Genomic DNA, 25715 nt, shown 5'->3' with positions numbered 1-25715 from the left:
CGCTGTCTTGCGGTGGAGGAGCAGTTGAATTACAGGGGCCCGCCCCGGAGGCGTTATGCTCATGGGTGAGTGGCAGTGTTGGTATGATAGAGCGCAGCTGCGACGAAACGGTGGATAACTGAGTAGCTCTGGTGTTGAGGGAGATGTCGGCGCCATGCCCTCTTGTTTTTCGATAGTACTTGTGTATTACTATGGGATAGAAACCTGGGTGTTCACGGGTCTTTGGGTACATTCAAGGTTTAAAGATACCAATTCATTCAATGCTTCCATAGTATACAGCGTCCATCCCAATAACCCGTTTCTGACAATTTCCCAATGCCAGTTTTCCATGCCTTGCTCCTGCATAACTCCCATTATATGCCTGTTCGCCGTTGCAGACATGCCTTCCATGCCCCCTCCGCCCACCCGCAGCATGCCTTATGGCCCCTCGAAGCCGGCAAAGGCTCCATCGATAGATAGTAAGCATCTACCTACCCTTCTTCTTCTCCGCCTCAGCGTTCTTGAACGGGAAACCAGACGTCCTCTTATCCGCCCCAGTCTTCCTGCTGATCCGTCCATTGCTGCTCGCAAACAAGATGCACCACAGTGCCACTATGGCCAGGAAACCGGAACCTAGTGTGCCCAAGCTGAAGGCCATGACGCCGGTGCGCGTCCACATGGCGTAGCCGTAGAAGGCGAGGGCGGAGTGGAACATGGCAGTTACGGTGAGTGTGGGGAGGGCGTAGGGTGCTTTGGGGTCTTCCTCGTTGGTGGTAGCGCCTGTGGGGTGTTAGTTTGGTGTGCAGATGGAAGAGGGATGGTGAGGGGAAAGTACCTTCAGAAAGTCGACTAGACAGTGGAACAGACCCCGTGAGGAGGACAGTCAGGATACCCAGGGCGATGAGCGAGAGACCCAGGGTGCGGGAGAAGTAGACTTCAAGAGCTGATCATCCTCGTTAGCACATCATCGTATGGCATGTTTCCCGGCCTTTCGTGTATACGTACTGGAAGCTTCGCGGACTTCGGGTGACAACAATGCTACTATCATTGTGGGGGACGCGATCAGAGGCGCGGCTTGGGTCGCTGTGTTTGTATTAGCAAGCTGCACGGTGTCCTCGTGGAAGGATATAGAGCTTACCCAGCCATGCGGCAGTGCCGTAGGAGTAGAAGTAGTAGACCTAATCCTCATCATCAGCATTCGTCCATTACGCAAACACCCCCGGCCATCAACCGTCCCTACAACAACTCCACACTTACATCCATATTGAAAGAGGTCTCGTGATGTCAATTGAGGTATTTCGTTCGTTTCTCGATGCGTTATAGAGAGGAGTTGCAGGCAAAAATGTTGTTTCGTGAAAGGACTGAGAGGAAGGGTTGAGACGTGGGTCGCGGTGATGCAATAGCGATGTTCCTGGCGGGATTTGCGCAAGCATCCGCGCAGTCGCTACGTCATTGCTAGGCTAACATGGATACCGCGGCACATGGCGACACGCTTGTTTGGGAAATCGGGTTTACTTGTTTCCCATGCGTGTTACTGCTTTCGTGGCATCGGGACTGCTTTCGTGGCATCGAAGAAAGTCGTCATGTCCTATTGGTGATGTTTGGGTAGGGCGGGTGAGGTTGTGTACGAGTGCGATGGCGTTCGAGGCTGAACACCTGGATGTATGTATGGAAGATGTGGCATGCAGTTGTCACTCCGCATCTCCATGTTCTTTAGCGAAATCTACCTAGCTGTCCAGCTATGTTGCTGCGACGGTGGACGCGTAGCTACCTTCGCTTCCCAATGGCTCGCAACACCACGAGGCTCGCGCATCGTGCTTCGGCACCCCACGGAACACAGCCCTGGAGTCATCAAGCAGCTGCATCATCTTGAGTAACAACCTTGGAAGCACACGCCGATAATTCGTGCGCGAGGCGACCATCATATACGCCTTCAGGGCTTGACTCCATCTCCGGTAGTAAACCTCGTATCGCTCAATCTAACAACTACCGCACATACAGCTCCCAGAGTCAGCGCCTCCCGCACACTTCCCAAACGGGAAAGCCCTCCATAAACCATCGATTCCTGTCAACGGCTGCCAGACTCCGGCCCGTGGTACCCTCTCCCCGCCCATCCAACGGTCAAAATCTACCGCAAGAGGCAAGGAAACAAGAAAACCATCGATGATAGTAGATCCCGCTATCGGGAAAAGATCCACGAACCAGAAGAAGACAGCCTTGGATCGAACAGCCGGGTCTGGAAGCAAGAGAGTCTGGTTAAGGGGTTGGAGGAGTTTGGTAGCGAGGCAGTCATAGATGCCGAGATGGGAAAGAATGAAGGAAGCTTGGAAAGGTGTGGATGACGGCGGGCGACTGGACACGTCGCCGAAAAAGCAAAAGAGGTCGAGAGCTGACCTCGGGAGTCTGGGTCGAAGATGTCACGCGACGTACATGAATGTTGAACTGCGAAGTGAGACGTATCTTGACGGAGAGCAATGCGTCCAACGCATACGACGCCTTTGTTGCAAATGGGCACGATGGACTAGCAAAACCCGAGTCGCGCATCCATGTCCAGGGCGTTCCAGCATACAGAACACGCAGATGATGGACACAGCGCATCCCGCATTCTGTTCTACTTCCAAAGACCTCCGCCTCCCTCCCATCCCGCGCAAACACTCCGAACCTTGGACCCATCTCCTAATCCCAAATACCTCACTCCCCACGCCCCCTACCAAACAACCAAACTACCGAAACAGGAAATTCCCCATCCCCATAGATTCCAGAAGGCTTGAGGAGAATTACTCGCCTATGCACTAAGTAAGACAAGGCTGAAGACTGTTCCAGACGTTGCAAGTACCATCAAACTTACTCCGACACAAAACAACCCCGATTAGGCAATACGACAATTCAACTGTGGAATGCAGTTCAGGCGTCCCACCTGCTAGAGTTTGGGGCTTGCAAACATATAAATTTGTTTTGGGTTTTGAGTTTGGTTTTTCGGGGTCAGATCATGGACCGCCCGGTCGTGCCAGCGCAGTGCTGCGGTACCAGAGCGCGTACCAAAGCATGTTTTCAAAGATGTTCCCGAAAGGGCAGTTTGGAGGAGAAGTGTTGATTCCAGATGTGGAATGTGGCTTGATGTGTGAAAGAAGTAAGAAGAGGGCTCTGCTCCTTTGATAGGGCTGTGGTTTCTTTTCTAGGGCGGATGGTCGATGTGTTGGGCGTTCGTGTGCCTGAATAGGAAGGAGGAGGGAAAGCATGGATTCCAGTCATGAATCGCATGTGGTTTCTCCGGAGGGTTGGATGGGCGTGCGCTGTATTGAGGATGTGCTCGGACTGGTTTGAGATGTAAGTATGGAAGTTTTGGGGCGCGGCGTGGACGTGGTCCGCTTGTGGAGTTGGTGCGCGAAACATGAGCGTGGAGACGCGAGGGTTACGTGAAAACAGAGGCTGCACATCTGTTGAGTACGTGCTTGCTGTTATCGTAGAGTACGAACAATAATGCGACGAGCCTGGTCCGAATTGCTGCAGCGAGCAATAGCCTAGACGACTCAATACTCAAGTGCTCATGCATTCACTTTTCCTCCCTTTTGCGCTTAAGATCTCCTTCACAGATATTCGGAAGGCCATCAAGACTACTCTGTGTCTGCCAATGTATGTATTTATTGAACACTATGTCTTAGCTCAACCCCAGAACGTCCAAACTACCCTCTCCAGCATGTCGCCGATCTCGCAGGTTGATACAGATCACCCCCAGGGAAGGGTAATCCCTCAACCCCACCAATCCGTCCTTTGCAGAAATCCTCGCTGTCACACGATGAATTAGCACGCAGTCCGCCACGAACGAGCTTTGTGTTTTATGATGATAGAGTGGTAGATCATAGCAACGTACCGGAAGAACCGGCATCTGTATCCCTCGAATATGAGGACAGTCTTGACGGTTTTCCCAAAATTTGGCGAACATCCGCCGTTGACGAAGATACCGTTAAATTCGGGGCCGTTTGCGAAGATTCCGGCTATGTTATCACCCCCGGGCATTATGTGTACAGGTAGGTCTTGGTTGGTGGGTCGACTGTTGACTAGGAAGGGGAGGGCGACGAGGGAGAGGAGGGCTGATAGATGCATGGTTGATGTATGTATGACGAGGATCTTAAGGAGGGGATGATACGTGAAAGTCAATAGAAGTTATTGAATATGAATGTGACTGTGTATGATGAGATGAAGAATAGAGATGAAGGAGGGAGAGCAGGTTTATATAGAGAAAGGCAGGAAACAAAAGCTAAGCAACAACGTAGGTATAAATGCTAGGAATAAACAAGGAATTTACTCTCATGTATGAGTACGGCACAGTCTACTCTATTTCATGTGAATGATCGAGCCAGCGCATGCATGCATATATTAGTCGTAAGGATGCCGCATTCTTCGGACGGGTCGGATGCATTTGGTTGATCGAATACCCCATCCCATCCACTCCCCAAAACGCCCAACCTACCCATGCCAACACGTCGCCGACCTCGCATCTTGATAAAGCTGCCCACCAGGTGCCGGCAGCCCATCAAACCCGCCAATCTGTCCTCTACAATCATCACCGCTGTCACACAAAATCGATCAGTACACAGAAGTCCCAATTCCACTCCTCTCACATCATAACCCATCATAAGCTATCATAACGCAACAGCATGAGATCAACGTACCTATAGAACCGACATCTATATCCTGCATAAATCGTAACGTATTTAACGGTCGCGCCAAAGTTTGGCCCACATCTGCCGGTGACGTCGAGTGAAGAAGCTCGGGTCAATACGAATCCTGCGTAGTCTGGCGCTGCTACCTGTAAGGCTGTAGACTGGGGGGTGGGCAGGCTGTTGACGAGTGTTGAGAGGGCGATGAGGGGGAGGAGAGTGTATGGATGCATGGTTGGTTTCTTTGGAGGTTGAGGAGATCGACGAGGGGGAGATGCGTGGAAGTGAAGAGAAGGTATTGGTATGAACAGGACTGTATGTGATGGAGGTAGTGGATATGTGACGAGGAAGAGAAGATGGTTTATATGGGAACGGAGAAGCTAAGTAAACATGTAGATATGAGTGGAAGGAAGGAACAGGCAGTTCTGTTCATGTATGTGTACGGCGCAGTATGCGAAATCTATATATAATGTCAAGCCAGCGCATACTCGCACATATGAGTTATAGAATATATCGACGGGCTTCATACCGGTAGTACGAACGGGATTCAATTGACCAATGGGCGTCCTTGGGTGTGCTCGTAGGATGAATGCTCGTCGTTCGTGCATGCAGGTGGTGAACACTCGGTAGAACCGTGGCGGTTAAATCGTCCATCTTCGAAAATGTCGGTCGAAAGAACGACCTCCAATGAACTTACTCAGAACCTGGCATATGGAGAAAACTGATGGTTCTGCTAAGGAGGCTGCGATTCCTAGTGAGTGATTGTTGTGAGTTCTCCATGAGTCCATGGTTGCTGTTCAGGTAACTGGGATAGCGGGGTTGCCTTCCTACCCCACCTATCTGCAGTTGCACCCTGGAGGGGTTCAACGGTGCCTCTTTCCTACGTAGTCGAGCTGACGTACATCCATGGTATGAGATCCTGCCTGGTTATATTGACCTCTGAGTGCTTTCGACTGTATCATGTCAGCACTGCTTCTCGATTCGGAAGGTAGGTATGCATCTACGTCATCGCGATAGCTCCTTCCTGCATCGTGCTGTGGTGAGAATGCATGTCACTGGACGCCTTCAGCTGTATCGACGCTCTGAGTCATCCGTTGTGACCTCCAGGTAGTGATGGGATGACCTTCAGTACTTGTAGAGCGTGTCGCATCCTCTGCGAAGTCTTCGTGACTGGCGTCAGACGATATTGATCGTGCTTCTGTACAACTACTTCCTCCCCATCATGCCACTCCAACTCCACCCAATGACCACTGAGGATACTTTGTCTTGGACACGCGTGCGCGCACTCGCCTACTATGGTCCGACGCACGACCTCCTACACACCGGCCCCATCAGCGAAACATCTATACGCGGTGTGGCTGAAGACCGCAAACGCGAAATCAACAAGCCAAACGCGTGGCACTGGAAAGTCGTAGACACAGATCTCGAGCCTAGTTCTGACGACCCACCTGATAACGGCGGACGCACGATCGCGGTGTCAGTATGGAGCATGCACAACGTCTCAGTGACCAAAGAGGATGAGAAGAACGAAGCACCTTCCATTCCGGTCGAGAAAGCAGATGACACTCCGGGTTTCCTCCCACCAGAACTGCGTCTTGAAGCTCTGGGCTCGTTGCTTGGCCCTCTACGAGCCGCTCAGGCTTCCATCATGGGCACATCGACGCCGTACTTTATGCTGAATTCACTGGCTACGCATCCGGATCATCAGGGTCGCGGAGCTGCGAAGATGATGCTGGACTGGGGGATGCAGAAGGCGGATGAAGAGGGACTGGTCACGTATTTGGATTCCACGATGACAGGGAGGCCTGTGTATGAGAGGAGGGGTTTTGCGCTGGTGAAGACGCTTGAGTGGGATCGGGTGCCGTGGGGAGGAGAGGGCAAGGACTGGCACGGGTGCATGGTTCGGCCAGCGAAGAGCGTGGAGAAGTAGTAGTTGTTCTGGTAGAATGGATGTCAAATGCAGGGCGTGTGTAGGTACCAGGTCGGTGGATAGCCGGCTAGCCGCCCGAAGAGCCGTAGAGCGAATGCGAACGCCCGGCTCGTGGGCTGTCAAACCCCGCAGCCTGCGCCCACGTTGCCGGGAAGCCAGCTGGGACGGTCGAGCGTGCAGATGTCTTTATAGCTGGCCATTGAATTTCTCCAGTACCATTTCATAAATTTAATCCCATCATAAGCCCGGCGGTGACGTATCCATCCCTCTCCAGAAAGCAGCGGGCGCGGCTGGGAACGAGCGCAGGCACTTGCAGCCTTCTCCGCGCCTGATGGCCCAGCCCTGGTAAGAATCCCGGGCGGCGCGGGTTGCAGTGGTCGACTATGATGCACTGGGCAGGGAAGCTGGAGCCCGCCTGGAATCCTCCTACCAAGCCGCCCTCAACCCCATAACATTACAACATAGCCCCGTAGAAGGTATATCTACCAACACACTTATTCACCGCCCGCATGTCCGCGCGCGGCTAATTCTGGGGCATGGGACGCAACGCGCGGAAGCGTATCTCGTACGGTAAGTGTCGGCTCTGCATGCGCCGTCGCGACAAGCTGAGCTGGAACTGGAGCTGACCTGGGCGCGCAGTGCTGCCACTGGCCAACTCGGCGGGCGGCCACAGGCTGGGAGTCAATGGCTTGGCTGTCGACCCCCAGAACTCGATCCTCTACTCGGGCGGCCGTGATGGCGTAATCTGCGCCTGGGACCTGCATCTCGACCTCGACCACTCGACCGCCGACGACGACGACCCCTTCGCCGACTCCAACACGGCCGACTCCAAGCCCCCGCCCACGCAGTTCCGCAACCAGGTCCAGGCCCACACCCACTGGATCAACGACATCGTCCTCGCCCAGAACAACGACGCCCTCGTCTCCGCCTCCTCCGACATCACCGTCAAGGTATGGCGACCCGCTGCCACCGACAAGCTGCCCCCGCAGACGATTGGCCTGCACACCGACTACGTCAAGCGCGTTGCATCGCCGGGCGGCAACGAGAACTGGGTAGCTTCGGGCGGCCTCGACCGCAAGATCAGCTTGTGGGACCTCAATGGCGCGGGCAAGAAGCTGGAGATTGCTGTCGGCGAGGATGAGAACACCGCCAAGGGCTCTGTATACGCCCTGGCAGCAACACCCAACCTCATCGCTAGTGGCGGGCCCGAGAGCATCGTCCGCGTGTGGGACGCGAGGTCGGGCAAGCGCATCACCAAGTTTGTCGGACACACGGACAATGTGCGCGATATCCTCCTGGCGCAGGACGGCGACATGATCCTGACGGGCTCGTCTGATCAGACGGTCAAGGTGTGGTCCATGACGGCAGGCCGCTGCATGTACACGCTTACTATGCACAACGACAGCGTCTGGTCTCTGCACTCCGACTCGCCCGAACTCGACGTCTTCTACTCTTCCGACCGCTCTGGCATAGTCGCCAAAAGTGATGTACGCAACTGCGCCGAGATGGACGAAGGTCTCTCGCTAGCAGTGTGTCAGGAGCACGAGGGTGTGAACAAGGTTGTCGCAGCTGGCGACTATATCTGGACTGCAACCTCCAGCTCGAGCATCAACCGGTGGAACGACGTCGAAACCGCGGCCGAGGTCGAGCTTCCAGAATCCTACAAGTGGCACAGGAACAGCGTGTCGACTATGCGATCGCGCATTCCTTCGCCTCCTGCTGGCAGCCCTCCGAAGAACGAAACGTCCAAGATTCCGCTCAAGTCTCTACTACGCATGTCCAATACTGCGCCATTCCCGCAAGCCCTTGCGACCAAGGATGCCGACACCTCAACTCTAGCCAGCACCCGCAAACCCTCCGAAGTACTAGCGGCTCCCGAGCACAGTGCTGTTGGGACTGTCCGGGCGCTCCCAGACTTTACAATCGAAGGACAGAACGGTCTCATCAAGCATCATCTGCTCAACGATCGGCGAAGAGTCCTCACTCTCGACACTGCAGGCGAGGTGGTTCTATGGGATCTACTACAATGCGCACCGATCAAGTCATACGGCAAGAAGCACATGGAGGACGTTGTGCCAGAGGTTAACACCGTCGACACTGTTGCTCACTGGTGCGCTGTCGATACAAGGATAGGGACCTTGACGTGCATGCTCGAAGAGAACTACTGCTTCGATGCCGAGACATACGCAGATGAGCTGGAACTGGAGGAGCAGATTGACTTCCGGGAAGACCATCGCATAAACCTTGGCAAATGGATATTACGATACCTCTTCTCGAACCTCATCGACGAGGAAATCAAGCGCGATGAGGTCCTGCGTGCAGAGCTGCTCAAACAGAAGGAGGAACAACCTCAGCCGGGTCGCCCGACAAATATCGAGCTACCGAACATGAACATCAACGGATGGACAGATGCGACTTCAGGGCCTGCTTCAGGCTCGACTATCAGAGCTGACGGGATGCGCCTACCACACACACCAGGTCTGGCTATCGGGCTAGCCACGCCAATGGCAGCACCGATGAGTGCAGGACGCAACTCTACCACCAACCCCTTGACTCCAACCAAGGAAGAGGGCGCACAGCTGGAGAAGACGCAAACCCAACGGAGCTCGACTCAAGAAGGCGGTGACTACTTCGGTTCTGCCTCTGCTGCTAACGGCAACGGAAGTGGAAAAGCCACCGAGGCTTCGAAAGACGGCTCTGCGGACTCAAAAGAGGAGACTGTCCAATCACCTACCGAGGCCGACACGCCAGCTAAGAAGGGCAAAGGCATGTTTGGTAAGAAGTTTAACATGGGCTTTAGCATGAAGAAGTTCAGCACTGGCACAGCCGCTCCAGAGCCAGCCAAACCAGCCGTTGACGAAAAGGCCGAGGACAGCGATGCACACTCCAACAAGACGGATGAGAAGACCATTGAAGATAACTTCTTCGGCGCTCTTCAACGGATAAGGCAGGGTTACGAGGAACAGCTTGCGGCCGGCGCGACCAAGCTGGACACACAGATTGCACCCAGTCTGCCCAACGAAACACCTGTACTCAAACCACCTGCTATGACCACCATTCTGATTCAGGAGGACCGCCCCGACTCCGGCGGTGTAGCCGATCTATTCGAGGGCAAAGTCGGAACCCTAGGAACCCAAGCCGACCTCATCGAGAAAGCCGCACCAATGTGGCTAGCAGAAGTCCTACTACGAGTTTGTCGCCCCATACATTCAAACCACCCCATCTTTACTAACTACCCCCTCACAGAACCAGCTCCCGCCCAAAGACATCGTCAAAGTGTCCTTCGTACTTGAACCGTTTAACAACACGCTCCCCTCCATCTCATCCGACGGGTACATTCCCTTTGCCCTCCCCTTCGAAACCGCCGCCAGCGCTAACGCGACTCTCAGTAACAACCGCCTCAACGCAAATAGAATGTTGCGCGCACGCAAGATACTGGGTTATGTCGCTGAGCGCATTGAACCCGCGCCCACCAAGGAGGATCTCGAGAAGTCGGCGGAGAGTGGCGGTGTCCTCAAGCCGGATGAGTATTTGGAGTTGTATTGTAATAATCAGGTGAGTCTTCCAGTCAAGTGTTATATAACGTTGGTGGAGGGAATTGTGCTAATCATTGTTTGTGAATAGTTAATCCCGCCAACCATGACACTCGCTAGTATACGCGCACACATCTGGCGCGGTGGCGGCGACGTCCTCCTCCTTTACAAAGCCAATGGCCGAAAGGAAATCAGACATGCGCCTTACCCTGGACCGCAATCTGGTGCGCCTCCTGGTCCTATGCATGGATTGAAGGTGGGTGCCGGGTTGAACTCGCAGCCTGGGAGTAGCAATGCGAGTGAGGGGAAGCAGAGCAGCGAGGCGGATAGGAGTACCAAGGATGCTGCGGTTTTTGGACCGTAGGTTGTGTTTGGAATGGATTTGGTGTGGTTGAGTTGGATAGGGAGAGGGACAAGGTGGCTGGCTGCGTTGCAGCTCGGTAGGGGGTCTTGGTATTGTTCTTTGGATAAAGACCAGAGGGGTTGAATAGTGTATATAGCATACCCGCTTGCCAGTAGACTCTTGCATGAGTCCGTGGCCTCGGCCTCATACGGCTGAGTAGGATGAACGTAATCCTATACTCTCATTATCGCTCTTCCCTCCTCCACCCTTTCTCCAAAACCTCCTCCATGATCAACCATACCGCTCACACCTCACTCCTCAACCACACCCCCCAACGCATTACTCGCCCACTGATAACTCCCCAAGAAAATCGCCCCCCCAACACTAATCCAACCCACCCGCGGTCCCATCCCCGCGAAGAAAGCCCTCGGCCCACTCTCCCTCATAATCGACGCCAACATCTGCATCATAGGCTGTTTCTCCCTCGCAAGCATCATCCTCGTCTTAAGCACATCCAACGGCGTCGTCACACCCGCCGCCACAGCTCCCGCCACACTCCCCAGCAAACCCCCTTCTAGACCCGTTACCTCGCTCCGCCCTGTCCGGCTCATCCGCCACTTCTTCAGCGCCTCCCAGAGCGGGAATTGGATTACTGTGAACGGCACTTCGCGGATTATGGTTATTGACCACCCCCGGTAGAGTTCCATCCACACGTGTGCGAGACCGTGGGTGTGGCGCTGGCGCAGGATGAAGGTGAGTGCGGAGAGGGAGGAGGGGTGTTGGGATGCTTGGGCGCGTTGTTTTATAACCTCCGTTGGTACACGCACCGCGCACGCAGCAACCTCCCCCGCACTCGCGGCTGCCATATGTACAAGCGCTTCCGTACCACTGTCCCGAGCATCTTCTTTATACGGTTTTCCTTCCGCGTTATAACGTACGGTGGTTGTAGCTAGACTTTGGCTCTGGGCGAAGGTCCGTTTTATCGTGTCGTAGGTTATGAAGAAGAGGGCGGCGCCGGGCGCGGACCCGACGATTGCGCTGCCGACGCCCCGGTAGATGCCGTTGAAGCCGCCGCTGGCGGCGAAGCCGGAGGCGGATTGGAGGCGTGTTTTTAGCGTGTCGAGGGGGTAGAGGGATAGGTCGACTGTTGTGCCTGCTAGGCCGCCTGCCTGGGGTGGGTGTTAGTTGTGTGTGGATTTGTGTGTTTGGGACGGTAGTATGGTGAGTGGAGGAGATAGAGGAAGTGTAGAAATGAACATCTGTTGCGAGTATTGTACGGAATCTCGACGGCATCTGGCCCAGTAGCTTCGCAATGGCAATAAAAGATGTAGATGATGCGCCTTAACCCGATATCGGCAGAGCGAGAGCAATTGGGAGGCAATTTTCTGACATCTGAAAGATCTGATTACTTACTATGAGCGACCTCAAGTATGGCGATTCAACCCATGCTTGTGGTGGTTGTGCGCGTGAGGAGTCGAGCATGGTGGGAAAGTAATTCGGCGGGCCATGACGATGATGATCGAGACATTGCGTTGGAAGAACGGAGGGTCTGTGCGCAAGCTAGTGCACTGTCTACTTCTTTCGTCCTGACTACGCGAGTACCTTGCTCATCTGAATGTTTTCCTAATACACAAGTGTTTGACGATACCATTCTTTTTTTTCGTGTGTCAAGTGGTATTCGCGGGAAGAAGATGGCGCGTTGAAAGAATGTCTGTTTCGGCTATGAATGTGAGATGTCTGGCTAGCACAAGGATTTCAAGATGCGACGCGCAGGAGAAGGAACGAGAGGAGGACAGGGATGAAGATCGGGGTCGTGCTGAATCAAATGAGGTGGACGAGGCAGAGAGGATGATGGCTAGTAGCGATCATGTGCCACAGCAGTCCATGGAAGACGAACCGGAAGACAAGAACAACAAAGACGCTTCGGACGGCCAATCCTCTCGAAGATCATCGCTTCCATCTTCCCAATCGGAATTGGAATCGGAATTGGAATCGGAATCAGAAAATGGCAGCGACTCTGGTAACTCTGAACACTTATCTGATGCCAAACCGTACACGAGTTGCATACAAGAAGCCCAACTTTCACCGGATGGTAGCTGCGTTTTCACGTCGGATTACAGCCGTCAATTTTCCGTGTATCCCATCTCCAACGACATTCTGACTCAGACCAACCCCCAGCCTCTCACGCCCTACGCGTCTCTTCGCTCTGCTGATCCCATATGGGCTTTTGCTGTCAACCCGCTCTTCAATTTACAAGATGCCAGCAGCACGACTGTGCTTATCAGTCGGAGAGATGCCTACATCAGTCTGCACAACGCATTATGGCCTACCTCGCAAAAACCCAACGAAGATAATCAGACCTCAGGACCGGTGCACATATCCACCCCTCTAGCATCCTACAAACTCATCAACAACCTGACTGAAGCCGTCATCGCACCCCTCAGCCTCGCTTACTCCACCACCGGCACACATTTCTTCGCCGGCTCGAAAGACGAAATTGCCATCTTCGATCTTGTCGAGACCGATAAACCAATTCACACAATCCGCACCATACCCGCCAAACGCAACAAACTCAAAGGCGGAGGTCGCGGCTTCAAAGGCCTTATTTCCGCTTTGTCCCTCTCACCCCCCTCCTATACATCACACGATGGGATTCTAGCAGCCGGCTCCCGCACCCGCTATATCGGCATCTACGACCCCATCGGCGGCACCGAAATAACACATTTCTCGCTCCCAGGAACAATCAACGGCATCAAATTCCGCAACGAAAACCTTCAAAGCGTCATGGGCGACGGCGTCACATCCCTAAAATGGAGCCCTTGCGGCAAATACCTCTACGTCGCGGAACGCAGTTCAGACGTCCTCCTCATCTACGACGTCCGCAATTTCTCGCTCACCCTGGGGTACTGTGCGGGTAGACAAGCGCTCACTCGTCAGAAACTGGGGTTTGATGTGTGGAATGCGGGACAGAGTCCGTATGATGTTGAGGGGGTTTCGCATGAGGTTTGGGCAGGTGGGACGGATGGGAAAGTGAGGGTTTGGAGGGATCCGTATAGAAGGGAGGGAGCTGTACAGGCTGATGAGGTGGTGGAGGTGGGTGATGGGAAGATACCTGTTGTAGGGAGTCTTGTTCATGCTTCGGGGAGTTTGGCGATTGCGGCTTGTGGGAGGGTTGGGTTGGGGTGTGATATGGAAGAGGGGGCGAGGCGGGGTGGGGGTGTGAGGCCAGTGGTGAGGGAGTGGGGGAGTTTGGATATCTTGGGGTTGGGCTGAGATGTTGCTCCCGGAGATACTGAGTCTTTGGAGGGTAATGGGGTTCAAGAAGTGTTGGTAATGATGTTCGCCTATCTGCCTCCGACGCGAAACTGACGCGTGAGCTGCAAAGGTCCACGAGCAGAGATACACGATCTTGAGACGTCCGAGGAGCTTCCGCGGCAGGCCTAAAGTTCGAAGGCTAACCATGTGTCAAGAATTGCAACTACTTTTTCGTGTTTCAGTACACCTGGGCCCATCGTATGTACACACACCACGCCACACGAGTACTACTGGGTGCCAGTCTGCCGGTCCACAAACATACCCGCTACCCCGTCAAGGTCTAGAAGACCTCGGGATATAGCCGGAGTAAGGAGTGCAAGCGCGATCCCCATCCGTAAGCCATTCGCTAATGGCGGTTGCTCGCTGGATATTCTTACTATTGTTCATTGAATGTGCAGGGGTTCAAAACGCAGGTACGGCGCAGCTAAGCAACACGCTAGTTATTGCAATGCTTGTGTACTTCCTGAACATTTTTATACACAGTATGGAAAACTCTACGTCTTTGATAAGTTATAGTTATTGAAATTACGCAAACAGTTGGATGTTCTTACATTTACAGCCTTGGACGAGCTATCCTTCACTGTAGGTTTAATCGTTCAGCTCAGCTGTTCATGCTTCATCCACGATAAACATGGAGTGCGGTCAGGAACGACAAATACCAGACACATACATGTGAGCTTGCAGATCTACCAGCGCTTGAGTGGAATTCTGTGTTGATCTGTGGTGTGCTGCTATGGGTAAATACACGAAAGGCTTATGCGAAGATCAACCGGCCCACTGTGCGCGAGATCTTCTTGTTATATTCTCATCTTTATTGCAAGAACAATAGTAGGATAAAATGATTCTACGAATTCGACAGATCCAACAAAAGTAAGGGCGCGCCTGTATGTTGGTGCACATCAGACGAGCCAGACTGTGCTAGAATCTCACATGGTAGTATCACCATTTCTCACCGTGCATCTATCGCTGAGGTCTTTTCAGCACTCTCTCGCTGTCTATATAAACTGCCTTCTCTCTGTCGCTACATATAGTGTCACTGAACACTCCGATCACCCCATCTTACTCTAAACCACCTCTTGCTACCAAACTATCCGCAAAACGACCAGCCATGCATCTCGCTGCCCTCCTCTCACTCGTTGCTCTCCCACTTCTAGCGAGCGGTCTTCCAACTGCCGAAACAGAGGCCACGCATCTGGTTTCACGTGCTTCTGACGCCGGCTACATCTACTATGAACCAGGCGGCATACCCGATCATCTAAGTCATAGAGCCCCTCTGATAGCCAACGGTGGCTGTTCGCCAAACTTCCCTGGACAGGCCAGTACCTGTACAGTTTTTGCTGGCTATAGATGCCGATTTTTCCGGTAAGTTATCATTGTGCTATGCGCTATGCTACGCGGCTGGGTTCTCTTTTGTACTGTGGGCAATGTGAAATCAAAGTCCTTGAAGCTGGTTGCTGACAGAACATGTGATAGGGACAATAACTGCAAAGGTCTAATTGGTGGGGTTGAAGGGCTGCCTTCTCCAGGAGGAGGGCTCTATCAAAAAGCCAGGTCCGCCACTTGCTGGCGTGGGTAGAGTGGTTGCAACCATTCGGAGAGTCATTGCGATGTACTCTTCGCATGCGAAGTCTCTCAAACGTACTTTGGAGAGCACAAGTCGGTGGAACGGAACATATGGACGGTCATTTTACTAGTATATACGGAGGAGTACCAGAATGAATACTTGTCTCATTCTACTACACCATCATTCCTTCAACTCACACTCAAACGCAATGTCCAGCAACGCCAACCCCAAACTCCTACCCAAACCAGCATTGATACTGAAAGGATGTGACACGTCCCTTCGACCAAAAGCACATCTCATCCCTCCATGACCACCCCAAGTTCGGAATAATCTTGACCTGTACATCAACGTTACTTCGCTTCTTCCTGCTCTTCTCAACAAAGTCTTCAGCCCAATTCTGAGCCGCGTCCTTCAAAGCAGTCCAAGTCAGACTCTTATTCGGCTTCACATCGCTGTCCTTGAGATCGGCGTAGTAGTACTCATTACCATCGACGCAAACCAACTCCAGCTTCTGGAGCCTCGTAGAACCAATCATGTCTGCAAGATCCGTCGTATCTCCAAACGTCGCTTCATTAACCAAACGCGATGTCTTCGCGCCCTGCAACTCCTCATTCTCTTTCTGCTTCTTCAAAAACATACTCCCCGGAACACCCACAGTAAGACTTTTCAGCCCGGGACATCTCTTCACAACATCAACAACGCTCCCAGCGCGATACCAAACAGGGCTCAATCGTGGTACATGTGCAGTCTCCCGCACAGTCCCTATCTCGAGGTGCTGGATGCAGCTCCATGCGCTGGACGGCATACCGACCATCCACAGTTCCAGGTTGATCACGTCGTTGACGGCGATGGTAGTGTGGCGCAGATATACCTCAGAAGCTTCTTGGTTGATTTGACGGTTTAGGCGTAGGTAGGGTGGGAGGCGCGAGCTGAGGGGTGGTAAAGGAGAGGGGTCGCTGGGTTGGGCGTATTGGAGTTTTGGGGGCAGGGAGGTGAGGAGGTGGGTGTAGATTTCGTCGCGGATTTCGCGGGGGAAGAGGGTGAGGAAGGGGTGGGTGCTGGACTTGTGTTGTGTTTCCATTTTGGAGGAAGTCGGGTTGGAGGGATTAGGGCGTAAGCCACTGCTCGTGTTGAACGATACCTAGATATATGTTTTGGGCTAATGGTGAAGAGCTCGAAATGTATGAGCAGGTTGTAGCAGAGTTATATGGTCATAGCCGTGGTGGCTGTGGGACGTTGTCAAGTTGGTTCAAAGTGGCGGCGCAATTTCCATCTACCGGTGAGCAGCATTTGGCTGATATTAGCAGGCATCTGCACAGCGCACCTGCCTCGCTCATTTTTCTCGTAGATGTGTCCTGGGGAAAGGCCCGATGGAAGGTTGGAGGGAAGGTTCTGTCAACAGTCGCAACTGCCTGACCCGTAACTGCGCCACATTGCACCGCCACAAGTCCCAGAACTGCTGCCTACTCAACTCGCAGGATTGATCTAATCCATCTCAAAACTCCATCAAGAAAACACCAAAAACAATGAGCATGGAAAACACCTCCACCAAACCCCCCAAAATGCTCGACCTAGCAACCCGCCGCCGCATCTGCGAAGACACAATAACCCGCTCCGCCTCCATCGCATCCTCCACACCCTCCGGCTCCCTAACCAGCTACTTCATCCCATCCCAACTCCCTCCTTTATCAAAAACACACCCCACATACCCATCCCACCCCGCACACCCTCCAATCAGAATCCACAACAGCGACGCCTTCGCCCTGGCGCGCTCCCTCCCCGGCACCACCAAACCCGGCATCCTGAACCTAGCCTCCGACGCCGAACCCGGCGGCGGCTGGCGCTTCACCCTCTCCTCCACGCAGGAAGAAGCTTTATGTTACTCATCCACCCTATACGCGACGTTGAAGCCGGAATGGTATCCGTGGGCTAATACGGGGGAGGGGTGTGTGGCTGGTGTTATGTCGCCCGACGTCGTTGTGTTTAGGGATACGCTTGATAATGGGCTTGTTGAGTTACCTGCGGATCAAAGGTTTGTGGTTGCTGTTATGACGGTTGCGGGGCCGCGGTTTCCTGCTGTTGTGACGGAGGGGGAGGGGGAGGTGGGGTTTAGGGAGGAGAGTGTTGTTGAGGAGGTGCGGGAGAAGGTTAGGTTGGTGTTGAGGATGGCGGCGGGGGAGGGTGTGGGGAGATTGGTACTTGGGGCGATGGGTTGTGGCGCTTATGGTTGTCCGCCTAGGGCTGTGGCGAAGGAGATGAAGGGCGTGCTGGGGGAGGAAGAGTTTGAGGGGTGGTTTGAGAGTGTGGATTTTGCGGTTTATGCCAAGGGGCCCGCTGGGATGAGGAATTTGGAGGCTTTTAGGGAGGTTTTTGGAGGGGAGTAAGCATAGAGGGATTGATGGTGATGCAACTGGTCGTTGCATTGTAGATTGTATGTACATATTTGGTAAAGGTAAAATAGATACAGAGAAGATAAATCATGTCGCCTTCCGACTGGCGAAGGCCTCATACTTTGCGCACACCTCCAACTCGACCGAACCCTGTCAACTCACTCTAGATCTTACCAACACCAGCAGTGTTAGCAACATTCGAGCTCGCCGCCGAAGCACCCGCAACAGTCTTTCCCTGGAAGTTAACTAGGAAATCCGTCTGAGTACCACTGAAACTTCCACTGCTACCAAACGAGTTGAGTTGGCAAGTATGGCCAAGGTAAGTCTGGCATACACCATTGGCGCCCGTACTCGGTGCCGAGAAAAGCTGCCCCTTGTTGTTAAGCAGTGGCGTGTTGACATTCTGAAACACATTGCCCTCAGCAACGACCATACCACCGGCCTCAATATCAAAGGCATGACCCGTGTTGCTGTAGAAGTAGTTGTTCACCGCATGGAGCAGCGTGTTGCCCTGTCCACCTACTTTGGGGCTGCGGCCGGAAGTGTGGTGGATGTAGTTGCCCTTCATGGTGATAAGGTCGCTGCCGCCGAGGAGGAGGATGCTCCAGTAGTGGCGGCCGTCGCAGGAGGCGGACCAGGAGGTGCTGCCGTCGAATTCCGAGTTGCTGATTGTTACACGGCCCGAGGCGCCGTAGCCGGCTACGAACATTTGGCGGCCGATGAGGGAGATTTTGACGTGGTCTGCAGGGGTTGTTAGATGTATGAAGAGTGAGGGAGGGAAGGGGTAGACGTACCGATCCAGACTAGGTCGGACTTGTCGAGGGTGATAGCGTCACCGCCCCAGATGTACTGTGGGTTGAGCTCGGTAATGTGGATGTTCTGGATGATAATGTTCTGTGCTCCGTTGGCGATACGGAGACCTTTGCCACGGATGACACCCTTGTTGCCAACACCGATGAGGGACTTGTTGGAGCCCATGTTGATGGCAGTTACACCGGCATTGTCGTACTTAACCTGGACAGACGTGGCGCCTGCTCCAGCGTTTCCGTTGTCACACCAGTTGGCAGAGTTGATGGCGTCTTGACCTCCGTTGCCAGGGCATTTGTTGGATGCGGGACGGCAGCCGGTGGCTGTTGTGGTTCCCTCGGTACCCTTGAAGTTGAACTCTCGGTCGAGTACGATACAGCGGGCAGTGCTGTCGCTGAGCCAGGTCTTCAGCTGGGCTACCGAGGAAGGTACAACACAGGCTGCATTGCCACCTCCCGTAGTACCTCTTCCGAAGCCTTCAGGTGTGCCCTTGACTCCGTATGATTGCCTCTCTCCAAGGACGGCGGCGCTGGCTGTGTACGCGCCTGCGAGCGCAAGAATAGAGAACTTCATAGTGAAGAATCAATGATAGATGCTTTCCTGAAGCAAAATGAAGGCTTAATAAGTAGAAAGAGTGGCTTGATACTGTAGATAGTCCTTTACCGGTGGCACATCTGCTCTTTAAAAGCAATTCCCATGCTGGCTAGAAGGGTACCCCTCTGGAAGGATACTCGGCAACCATGCCGGCATCGAGAAACATCTGATGTTGAGGAGAGTAGTTTCTGCGCCTTAGTGTTGATTTCCTCCATTAGCAGCGCGGAAGGACCAGCGCTTGGTGATGATAGGGGCATGGTAAAGCACCAGCTCATGGCGCTAACGCACGCTCCAAATGACAGCGGCGCGCAGTCGAGAACGCCACAGGGACTGTGAGTAGTTTGACAGCTATCCAGATCCCTGCAATCTCGTTCTCTTCAGGTACTGTCGCCGGTATGCTATCGTTTTGCCAGGGACCGTGAACATGTTTGCCCTGCTTCTGGAAGTTGGATCATTTCGGCTGTCGCGCTCGAGCCCTGATGGATCCTGCTCTTGGAAATAGGTGTGGGACCATTGGTACCGGACGTTCCTAATCGCGCGACTTAGGTGTTGACGGTGTCTACCCAGGTGTTCGCACGTGTAGTCGATGAACGTGTATTCTACGTCGGACCGAATGACTACACCACACTGCTGTTAGATCGTACCCTAGTCGCTCATCTTTTCGCGATCAGCCTCGAGCTAATCGCTGGTCAGTTGATCTGGCTTCATATAGAGATAGCGCTTGAGCGGTGGAAGAATAATGCAGACCTCGGCGTTCTCTTCGGAACGGGTAGGGCGGATGGCAGACCCTGGGCTAGCACGTTTCGTCTCTCCGCACTTTGGCAGACCTGCGCTAGCGTAGGATGTGCCGGCGCTACAAGCACACCAAGCACATCTCGGCAATGTTTTGCCCGGTCATAGACATGTCGGCGTTTGAGCTGCCAGTATTCTAGCCATAGCCATCTATGCATGTTGATTCACGGAACAGAAACACCGTCTTTGACAATGTGATGCTGCAAATGATCCAAGGTTGCCCCGGGAGCAGCAATATCAGGCGTATCCGCTTGGTTTGCGACTGTTATGCACGGAAGCTGCTATCCGCACCTGTCAAGCGTCGGAAGAATATTCACGCGCGTAGCTCGTCGGACATTTAGATGACAGGACGCGATGGATGGAGACTACGAGGTGGATTTGAATGTCCGTAACCCACTTCCACATGGCTACCGAGTGTTCGGACGACGTGTTGAGTAATCGAAACTCTGACTGACTGCGACTGTTCATATATTTAGTCTTCGTAACATCGTGAATGACTTGTATTTCATGTGCTCATAGCCACTCCTACTCCGGTCTTATGCATCAAGCCCAGCCACGACTGTCATCGTCATGAGACTCGAGGAAACGCCCTTAATCAGCTCGACTGACATATTTATACATACTCTCTGTCCGCACAGCTCTGGATCATACCCTTGTTGGTCGCGTCGTACTCAATCAAGTCGACCTGGCCGTCCTTCTCGACAGTGTTTGCCTGAACGAAGACCTTCCTGGGTGTCTTCTTCTTAAGAACGGCCGGTCTGACCATGTTCTCGTAGAAGGGCTCAACAGTGGTGATCTCGTCGTACATCCTCTTACCAGCTGCGTAGTCTGCAGTGGCCTTGTAAATGTGCAGCTTCTGGAGGTAGTCATTCACGGCAGGGCGGCCTAGATCCAGGATGCGATCACGCTCGAGGCGAATGGTCAGGTCGGAGAGATCGTCCTTTTCCCACTCCAGCTGGCAGAACTCGACACCGGCATTGAGGAATGTGCGCAAGATGGAGAAGCGAGCTTGCATGTGGGCTTGACCCCACTTCCTGCTCTTGGGATCCCAGAATTCTAGAGCTGCGATACCAGCGCGGGCCATCTGGAGGTATGCTGTGAAGAGAACGTCGCCGGCCTCACTGTTCATGTCGGCCTTGCCGTCACCAAAACCGAACAGTTGCAAGATGGGGAATTCGCAAGAGAGCGCCATGGCGACGCACTCGGCACGGCACTCCTCATAGGAAGCGGCGATCGTGCCGAATGTTGATCCCCAAGTCTGGCCTGGCTTGTACCAAGACTTTATTGGCTGGCCGCTTAGTGGTGAGATTGGAGGATTCTCTTTGTCGAAGTTGAAGACGCCTGGTTCCGTCTCCTGGAGAAGCTTACCACAACCATGGCCTAGCAGCTCGTGGAGGCCGACCTGGACCTCGAAGGCAGGGTCTCGGTACTTTTGGTACGTGGCCAGATCTTTGTCTTTTATGAAAGGAACAGCCTCGTTTGGTGCTTTTGCAGAGAGGATGTTGCCAAGCGATACGTTCTTGAAGCCGAAGTTCTGCCGAATGTCATCGTAGTTAGGGATGTTGATTCCGGCAGGGATGCTGTTGATGTTAGATGAGGTCACAGAACAACGTTGAAAGTTTTCCTGACTTACCCACTGCCCGCAAATGTCAGCACCTCGAGCGAGGTGAAGTCAGGGCTAAGGAACTTGTCCTTCTCGAACGACTTGTCCCACGGTAGCAGAGGGATGTACTGTGGCGCTGTCTCGACCAACTTGCCAAAGGCGCGCGTCCGTTCTTTGTTGACCATAGCAACGAAGCCTTCCCACTCGCCACGGATGCCGTGTGGGTCGCGGTATGTCTCGATAAATCCGATGTCCGATTCCACCTGAGGTCCCTTGTCTTGTACCCATGCCTTTTGGCTTTCCTTGAAGGCCTGAAGTGACCCTGTCCTGAAGCTCTTGGAGTATTCCTCCATCATCTTGATCTCGTGGTCATTGGCTGCGTACTTCTTCGCCTGCTCAATGTGGTGCGCGATGGTGTCCATCTCCTTGGAGTAGTCACCAAAGACTAGCTTCGCCTTGCTCCCATCGTCCATTATCCACTCGCTTTCTTTCAGATCGCGTTGTGCTGCCGATGGGTTGTCCGAGGCTGAAGCAATGAGAACCTCGTATCCATCCTTCGCCTTCTTGATCCTTGTGTTCTCCGGAAGCAGTCCTTTGCCTTCGAGGAAATCACTCACTCTAGAGATCTGTTCGCTGGTGATGTCGGGGCTGTCGGGGTAGTAGGTCGAGATGTGTCCCGCACCTGGGTAGCCTAGATGCAGCTTTCCCACATCGTTGCCGGCATATATGGCGTCCTTGAACTTTTCGTATATGGCCAATGTGTCTTTGGAGGCGGTCGCGAGTGCCTTCAGCTGTCGCGGATCAAGGCGGGGTACGAACTTGCTGTCTCCGAACGACTTGAAGTTGCCTAGGTTGCCTAGAAACTGCGCTGAGTAATCGAGGTATGCGTCAATCTCTTCTTGTGATAGACCGGTGTCTTTGGCGAGAGAAGCATAGTCGCCCTTGGCGTGCTTATGGAGGGCGACGATGAAGTCGTAGATGTGCTCGGATTCGGGGGAGACTTGGCGGAGGACAACGCGTGTTCCGGCGAAGCAGGCTCTGTAGTGTGTGTCAATGACTATGCCATACACTGCTGAGGGATATGCATGTCCTACACTGAGAGATGGTGGGCGTAGAGCTTCTCTTTGTCGCTGAGCGCATCGAAGTGAGGCTTGATGGTCAAAGGCACGACAATGGGCGGGCTGTCGGCCAAGTACTGCTTGAGTGTCTCTGAGTCTATAGTGGCGGTCATGTTGTTGGTGGTAGTTGAGGTTGAGAGTCGTCTGGTAAGCTCCAACGGCATCGGCGGGGGGCTGATGCGGAACCAGTAGCGTGGGCGTGGGGTAGCTGCACGTGTCTCACCTGAGGTCGTGGCAGGTTCGCGCCTCCCTGCCGCGCACCATAAGCCAATTCGCCCACTCGTGAGCCTCCCTCCAAGAGGCTGCAACAAACGCGGCTTAGCAAGCATCATTGTCAGAAGTCTTCGCTCGACCATCGTACCAGAGTAAAGATTCCTCTTTTCGCTCGCTTAGCTCGCGCAAATTCCCGCCGAGGTGTTTCCTTCCCGACGCGTCACGTTCGTGCCTTCTCCACTACCGGTCAACATCACCTTTCATCCCACCAACACTCCCGTCGTCGACAAATCCGCCAACACTATTCATCCAGCGGAACATCATCTTCACCATGGACGACCTTCCCAACGAATTGCTCTTCCACATTGTCGACCAACTCCGAGGCCCCATGACCTGGTCAGAACCAGCAGACTACAGCCGAATGCACGCCCTTGCGGCTCTTTGCTGCGTCTCAAAGAAGCTCCACCACATTGCCCAGCCCTTGCTTTACGAATCGATAGATCTACCTTCGAATGAAGTCATTCACTCACAGTCTCAAAGGCTCTGGCGTCATCTGCAAGAACAGCCAAGTCACCGCTTCAAGGTCAAAGCCCTTCGACAGAGAACGCGCCCTAGGCCGATACAGGACGGCCAGGACCGTATACGTGTTCGCGATGAATACATTAAGGACATCTTGCGAGACTTGACAGCCGTTGGACTAGGCACCGAAGACGCCTCAAGACTCGTAGGCCGCTGGCTTAGTTTCGAGGACTTATACTTCGCTCTAGTGGCATTTCGGACACCGAACTTGGAACGTTTATGGATGCGGCCGCGTATTCTTGACCAAGGGTTCTCTGGCAACTGTCATTGTACACTTGTTGAGGGCATAGGTCGTATGACTATGGGTGGACGATGGCTCGACACTCACCGTTTTGACAATCTCAAGACCCTATACATCGATTTCACTTCAACGCCGGACATGCATGTACAGTATGCTCTACCTTTGTTACTTCTTCCCAACTTGGACGAGCTTACTCTTGTCGCATGGGGTGGTAATTACATCATTCGAGCGAACGAAGATGGAGTCGGCTTTGACTACGACGACATTGACGGCGAGACGACGATTTTCGACGGTGAGTGGTCGTGGCCGTACCTCTCGTTGCCTATTACCAAGCTCTCGCTGTTCAAATCATTTGTGTCCGAGGAAATGGTCAGTCATATAATAACGTCGTGTAAAGCTCTGGAGCGATTCGAATGCTTTCACCCAGCACCTTCCCACGGGGACGGTCGGTGGTTTGGGGGTCTCATTCCTGCGCTGAAAAACCACATCGAGAGTCTTCAAAACTTATCGTTACTGTGTAGGCAACATTCGCCCTCATTAGAGAACACTGGCATGGCTCAGCTCGATCCTCTTCATGAGTTCACCAACTTAAATTCGGTCAGGGTCTCTTTGTATCTGGTTTCTGATCCGGGGGAAACTCTGAGTACTCAAAATCTGCCTGCTTTCTTACCGCCAAGTATTATATCACTGCACATCCACTATCCCCGTGAGCCAAGCGACGAAGCGGGTCAACAACTTCTCGATGTGCTCACCGCGCATAAGGACGGTATCTTACCGTCACTAAAAGATGTATACATCACATGGGTATACTACCAACGCGGAAAGGAAGAATTCGATCTGCTAGAACGACTTCAGTCGCTGGTACTGATCAAAGAGCAATACGAGACGTCATCCATCACCTTTGACATTATTTTGACAATCAGAGACGACAAAGGTAAATGGCCGTTGGTCAGGGGATCGTCAAGCAGTGCTAACGTCTACTAGGGATCAGACGCAATTGGCCTAAGCTGGCCAATCTAGGACTGGTCATGAATGGGACGCACCTGAGCACGGATCCCTACTATGAGGATGACCCGGAAAGTGTCTTCGTCGATTTTACGACCTCCCCTGCTCGCTACACGGCGCAGGAACTACAGGATGATCAAGATCATTGGACTTTCTGGTGAACCCGCGATTTGTATACCAGGGGCCGCGGGGTATACTTAACACTCTTATCAGCTTCGTTTCTTGGTCCTGAAACATGCCTACTTGGCCCGACATGAACCGGCTCACGATCACGATATTTCCAACCCGTAGGTCTCCTGGAAGTCGAGGTTCAGTGTCGCGCGTATGGACGTCGATTGCGCAACTGTCGCGCAACTGTCGCCATCGACCATATCTGTCGATACACCTTGGCCCTATTCTCGGCTTCTTAATGACTATGCGATATCAAGATAGCCTCATCAGCGATCTCGAGTCTGTGGAGATGTGCGGATATGAAGTTTCCTGCGCTTCTTACAGCCACTTCGCACCATCCTTTCATTACCCTCTCTCATCAACAATTCGACATCTAGAGACTAGGCCACTAAAGCCTCATCCTGGCTGTTGGCACAAGCATCAGCGTCAACTGCATGTGATACGCTACTTGACATCGCATTCATTATGCTAAAAACTTCGGCACCGGGCATGGCGCCCTACTGCCTCTCTCGTCACGAGAAATTATTTATAGTTCTTGGTAGCTCAAGATGCTGCAGCCACGGGCCACACGGTCGGTGGAAGACCCGCTTTCAAGATGCCAGCTATGCCGATCAGATGCACTGAAGTCAATCTGGCGTTGATCGCTTGACAAGGACGAAGTTGGTCATGCTTGTTACTCTTGTGGTAGCAAAGCACGTGCCGCCTGCACCAAGTTATTTTGAGGATCAGAAGTCCACCAGATTTGTCGCTGTACTTCTAGTGCCCGGTCTTGCATATGCCGAACAAGTGTCTGACAGCGGTCATTCATCAAAACGGCTTGGGAATTCGGCTCACTGCGTGTGGCGTCATGGTATACCTTCTCAGTATCGCCGGATGC

The 25715-nt window shown here is 53.3% G+C and overlaps 9 protein-coding genes across 9 annotated transcripts; 4 read left to right on the top strand and 5 right to left on the bottom strand.

Annotated features, from left to right (window-relative positions):
- Window positions 1-466: 466 nt before the first annotated feature.
- J4E85_007898 (uncharacterized protein) lies at window positions 467-1027 on the bottom strand (the record flags this gene model as incomplete). Its single annotated transcript, XM_051472128.1, has 3 exons — window positions 467-759; window positions 815-922; window positions 985-1027. The coding sequence occupies 3 exons, from the start codon at window positions 1025-1027 to the stop codon at window positions 467-469; spliced, it is 444 nt and encodes a 147-aa protein (XP_051324325.1).
- A 4856-nt stretch (window positions 1028-5883) lies between these two features.
- On the top strand, window positions 5884-6570 carry J4E85_007897 (uncharacterized protein; the record flags this gene model as incomplete). Its single annotated transcript, XM_051472127.1, has 1 exon — window positions 5884-6570. One exon carries the CDS (start codon window positions 5884-5886, stop codon window positions 6568-6570), a length of 687 nt encoding a protein of 228 aa, XP_051324324.1.
- Window positions 6571-7106: 536 nt separating this feature from the next.
- On the top strand, window positions 7107-10467 carry J4E85_007896 (uncharacterized protein; the record flags this gene model as incomplete). Its single annotated transcript, XM_051472126.1, has 4 exons — window positions 7107-7140; window positions 7210-9761; window positions 9817-10125; window positions 10195-10467. The coding sequence occupies 4 exons, from the start codon at window positions 7107-7109 to the stop codon at window positions 10465-10467; spliced, it is 3168 nt and encodes a 1055-aa protein (XP_051324323.1).
- Window positions 10468-10757: 290 nt separating this feature from the next.
- Window positions 10758-11928, bottom strand: J4E85_007895 (uncharacterized protein; the record flags this gene model as incomplete). The annotated part of the gene is made up of 2 exons (XM_051472125.1): window positions 10758-11615; window positions 11860-11928. 2 exons carry the CDS (start codon window positions 11926-11928, stop codon window positions 10758-10760), a joined length of 927 nt encoding a protein of 308 aa, XP_051324322.1.
- A 225-nt stretch (window positions 11929-12153) lies between these two features.
- On the top strand, window positions 12154-14062 carry J4E85_007894 (uncharacterized protein; the record flags this gene model as incomplete). Its single annotated transcript, XM_051472124.1, has 2 exons — window positions 12154-13428; window positions 14003-14062. The coding sequence occupies 2 exons, from the start codon at window positions 12154-12156 to the stop codon at window positions 14060-14062; spliced, it is 1335 nt and encodes a 444-aa protein (XP_051324321.1).
- Window positions 14063-15560: 1498 nt separating this feature from the next.
- Window positions 15561-16406, bottom strand: J4E85_007893 (uncharacterized protein; the record flags this gene model as incomplete). Its single annotated transcript, XM_051472123.1, has 1 exon — window positions 15561-16406. The coding sequence occupies one exon, from the start codon at window positions 16404-16406 to the stop codon at window positions 15561-15563; it is 846 nt and encodes a 281-aa protein (XP_051324320.1).
- Window positions 16407-17878: 1472 nt separating this feature from the next.
- J4E85_007892 (uncharacterized protein) lies at window positions 17879-19095 on the bottom strand (the record flags this gene model as incomplete). The annotated part of the gene is made up of 2 exons (XM_051472122.1): window positions 17879-18456; window positions 18510-19095. The coding sequence occupies 2 exons, from the start codon at window positions 19093-19095 to the stop codon at window positions 17879-17881; spliced, it is 1164 nt and encodes a 387-aa protein (XP_051324319.1).
- Window positions 19096-20521: 1426 nt separating this feature from the next.
- J4E85_007891 (uncharacterized protein) lies at window positions 20522-22742 on the bottom strand (the record flags this gene model as incomplete). Its single annotated transcript, XM_051472121.1, has 3 exons — window positions 20522-21488; window positions 21542-22549; window positions 22606-22742. The coding sequence occupies 3 exons, from the start codon at window positions 22740-22742 to the stop codon at window positions 20522-20524; spliced, it is 2112 nt and encodes a 703-aa protein (XP_051324318.1).
- A 431-nt stretch (window positions 22743-23173) lies between these two features.
- J4E85_007890 (uncharacterized protein) lies at window positions 23174-24828 on the top strand (the record flags this gene model as incomplete). The annotated part of the gene is made up of 2 exons (XM_051472120.1): window positions 23174-24596; window positions 24647-24828. The coding sequence occupies 2 exons, from the start codon at window positions 23174-23176 to the stop codon at window positions 24826-24828; spliced, it is 1605 nt and encodes a 534-aa protein (XP_051324317.1).
- Window positions 24829-25715: the final 887 nt, after the last annotated feature.

The sequence above is a fragment of the Alternaria conjuncta genome (genome assembly GCF_024043145.1).
Source record: "Alternaria conjuncta strain BMP 0040 chromosome Unknown scaffold_11, whole genome shotgun sequence".
NCBI classification, from domain to species: Eukaryota; Fungi; Ascomycota; class Dothideomycetes; order Pleosporales; family Pleosporaceae; genus Alternaria; species Alternaria conjuncta.
The sequence above is the reverse complement of the archived record's forward strand: the minus strand, read 5'-3'. Positions and strand labels throughout refer to the sequence as shown.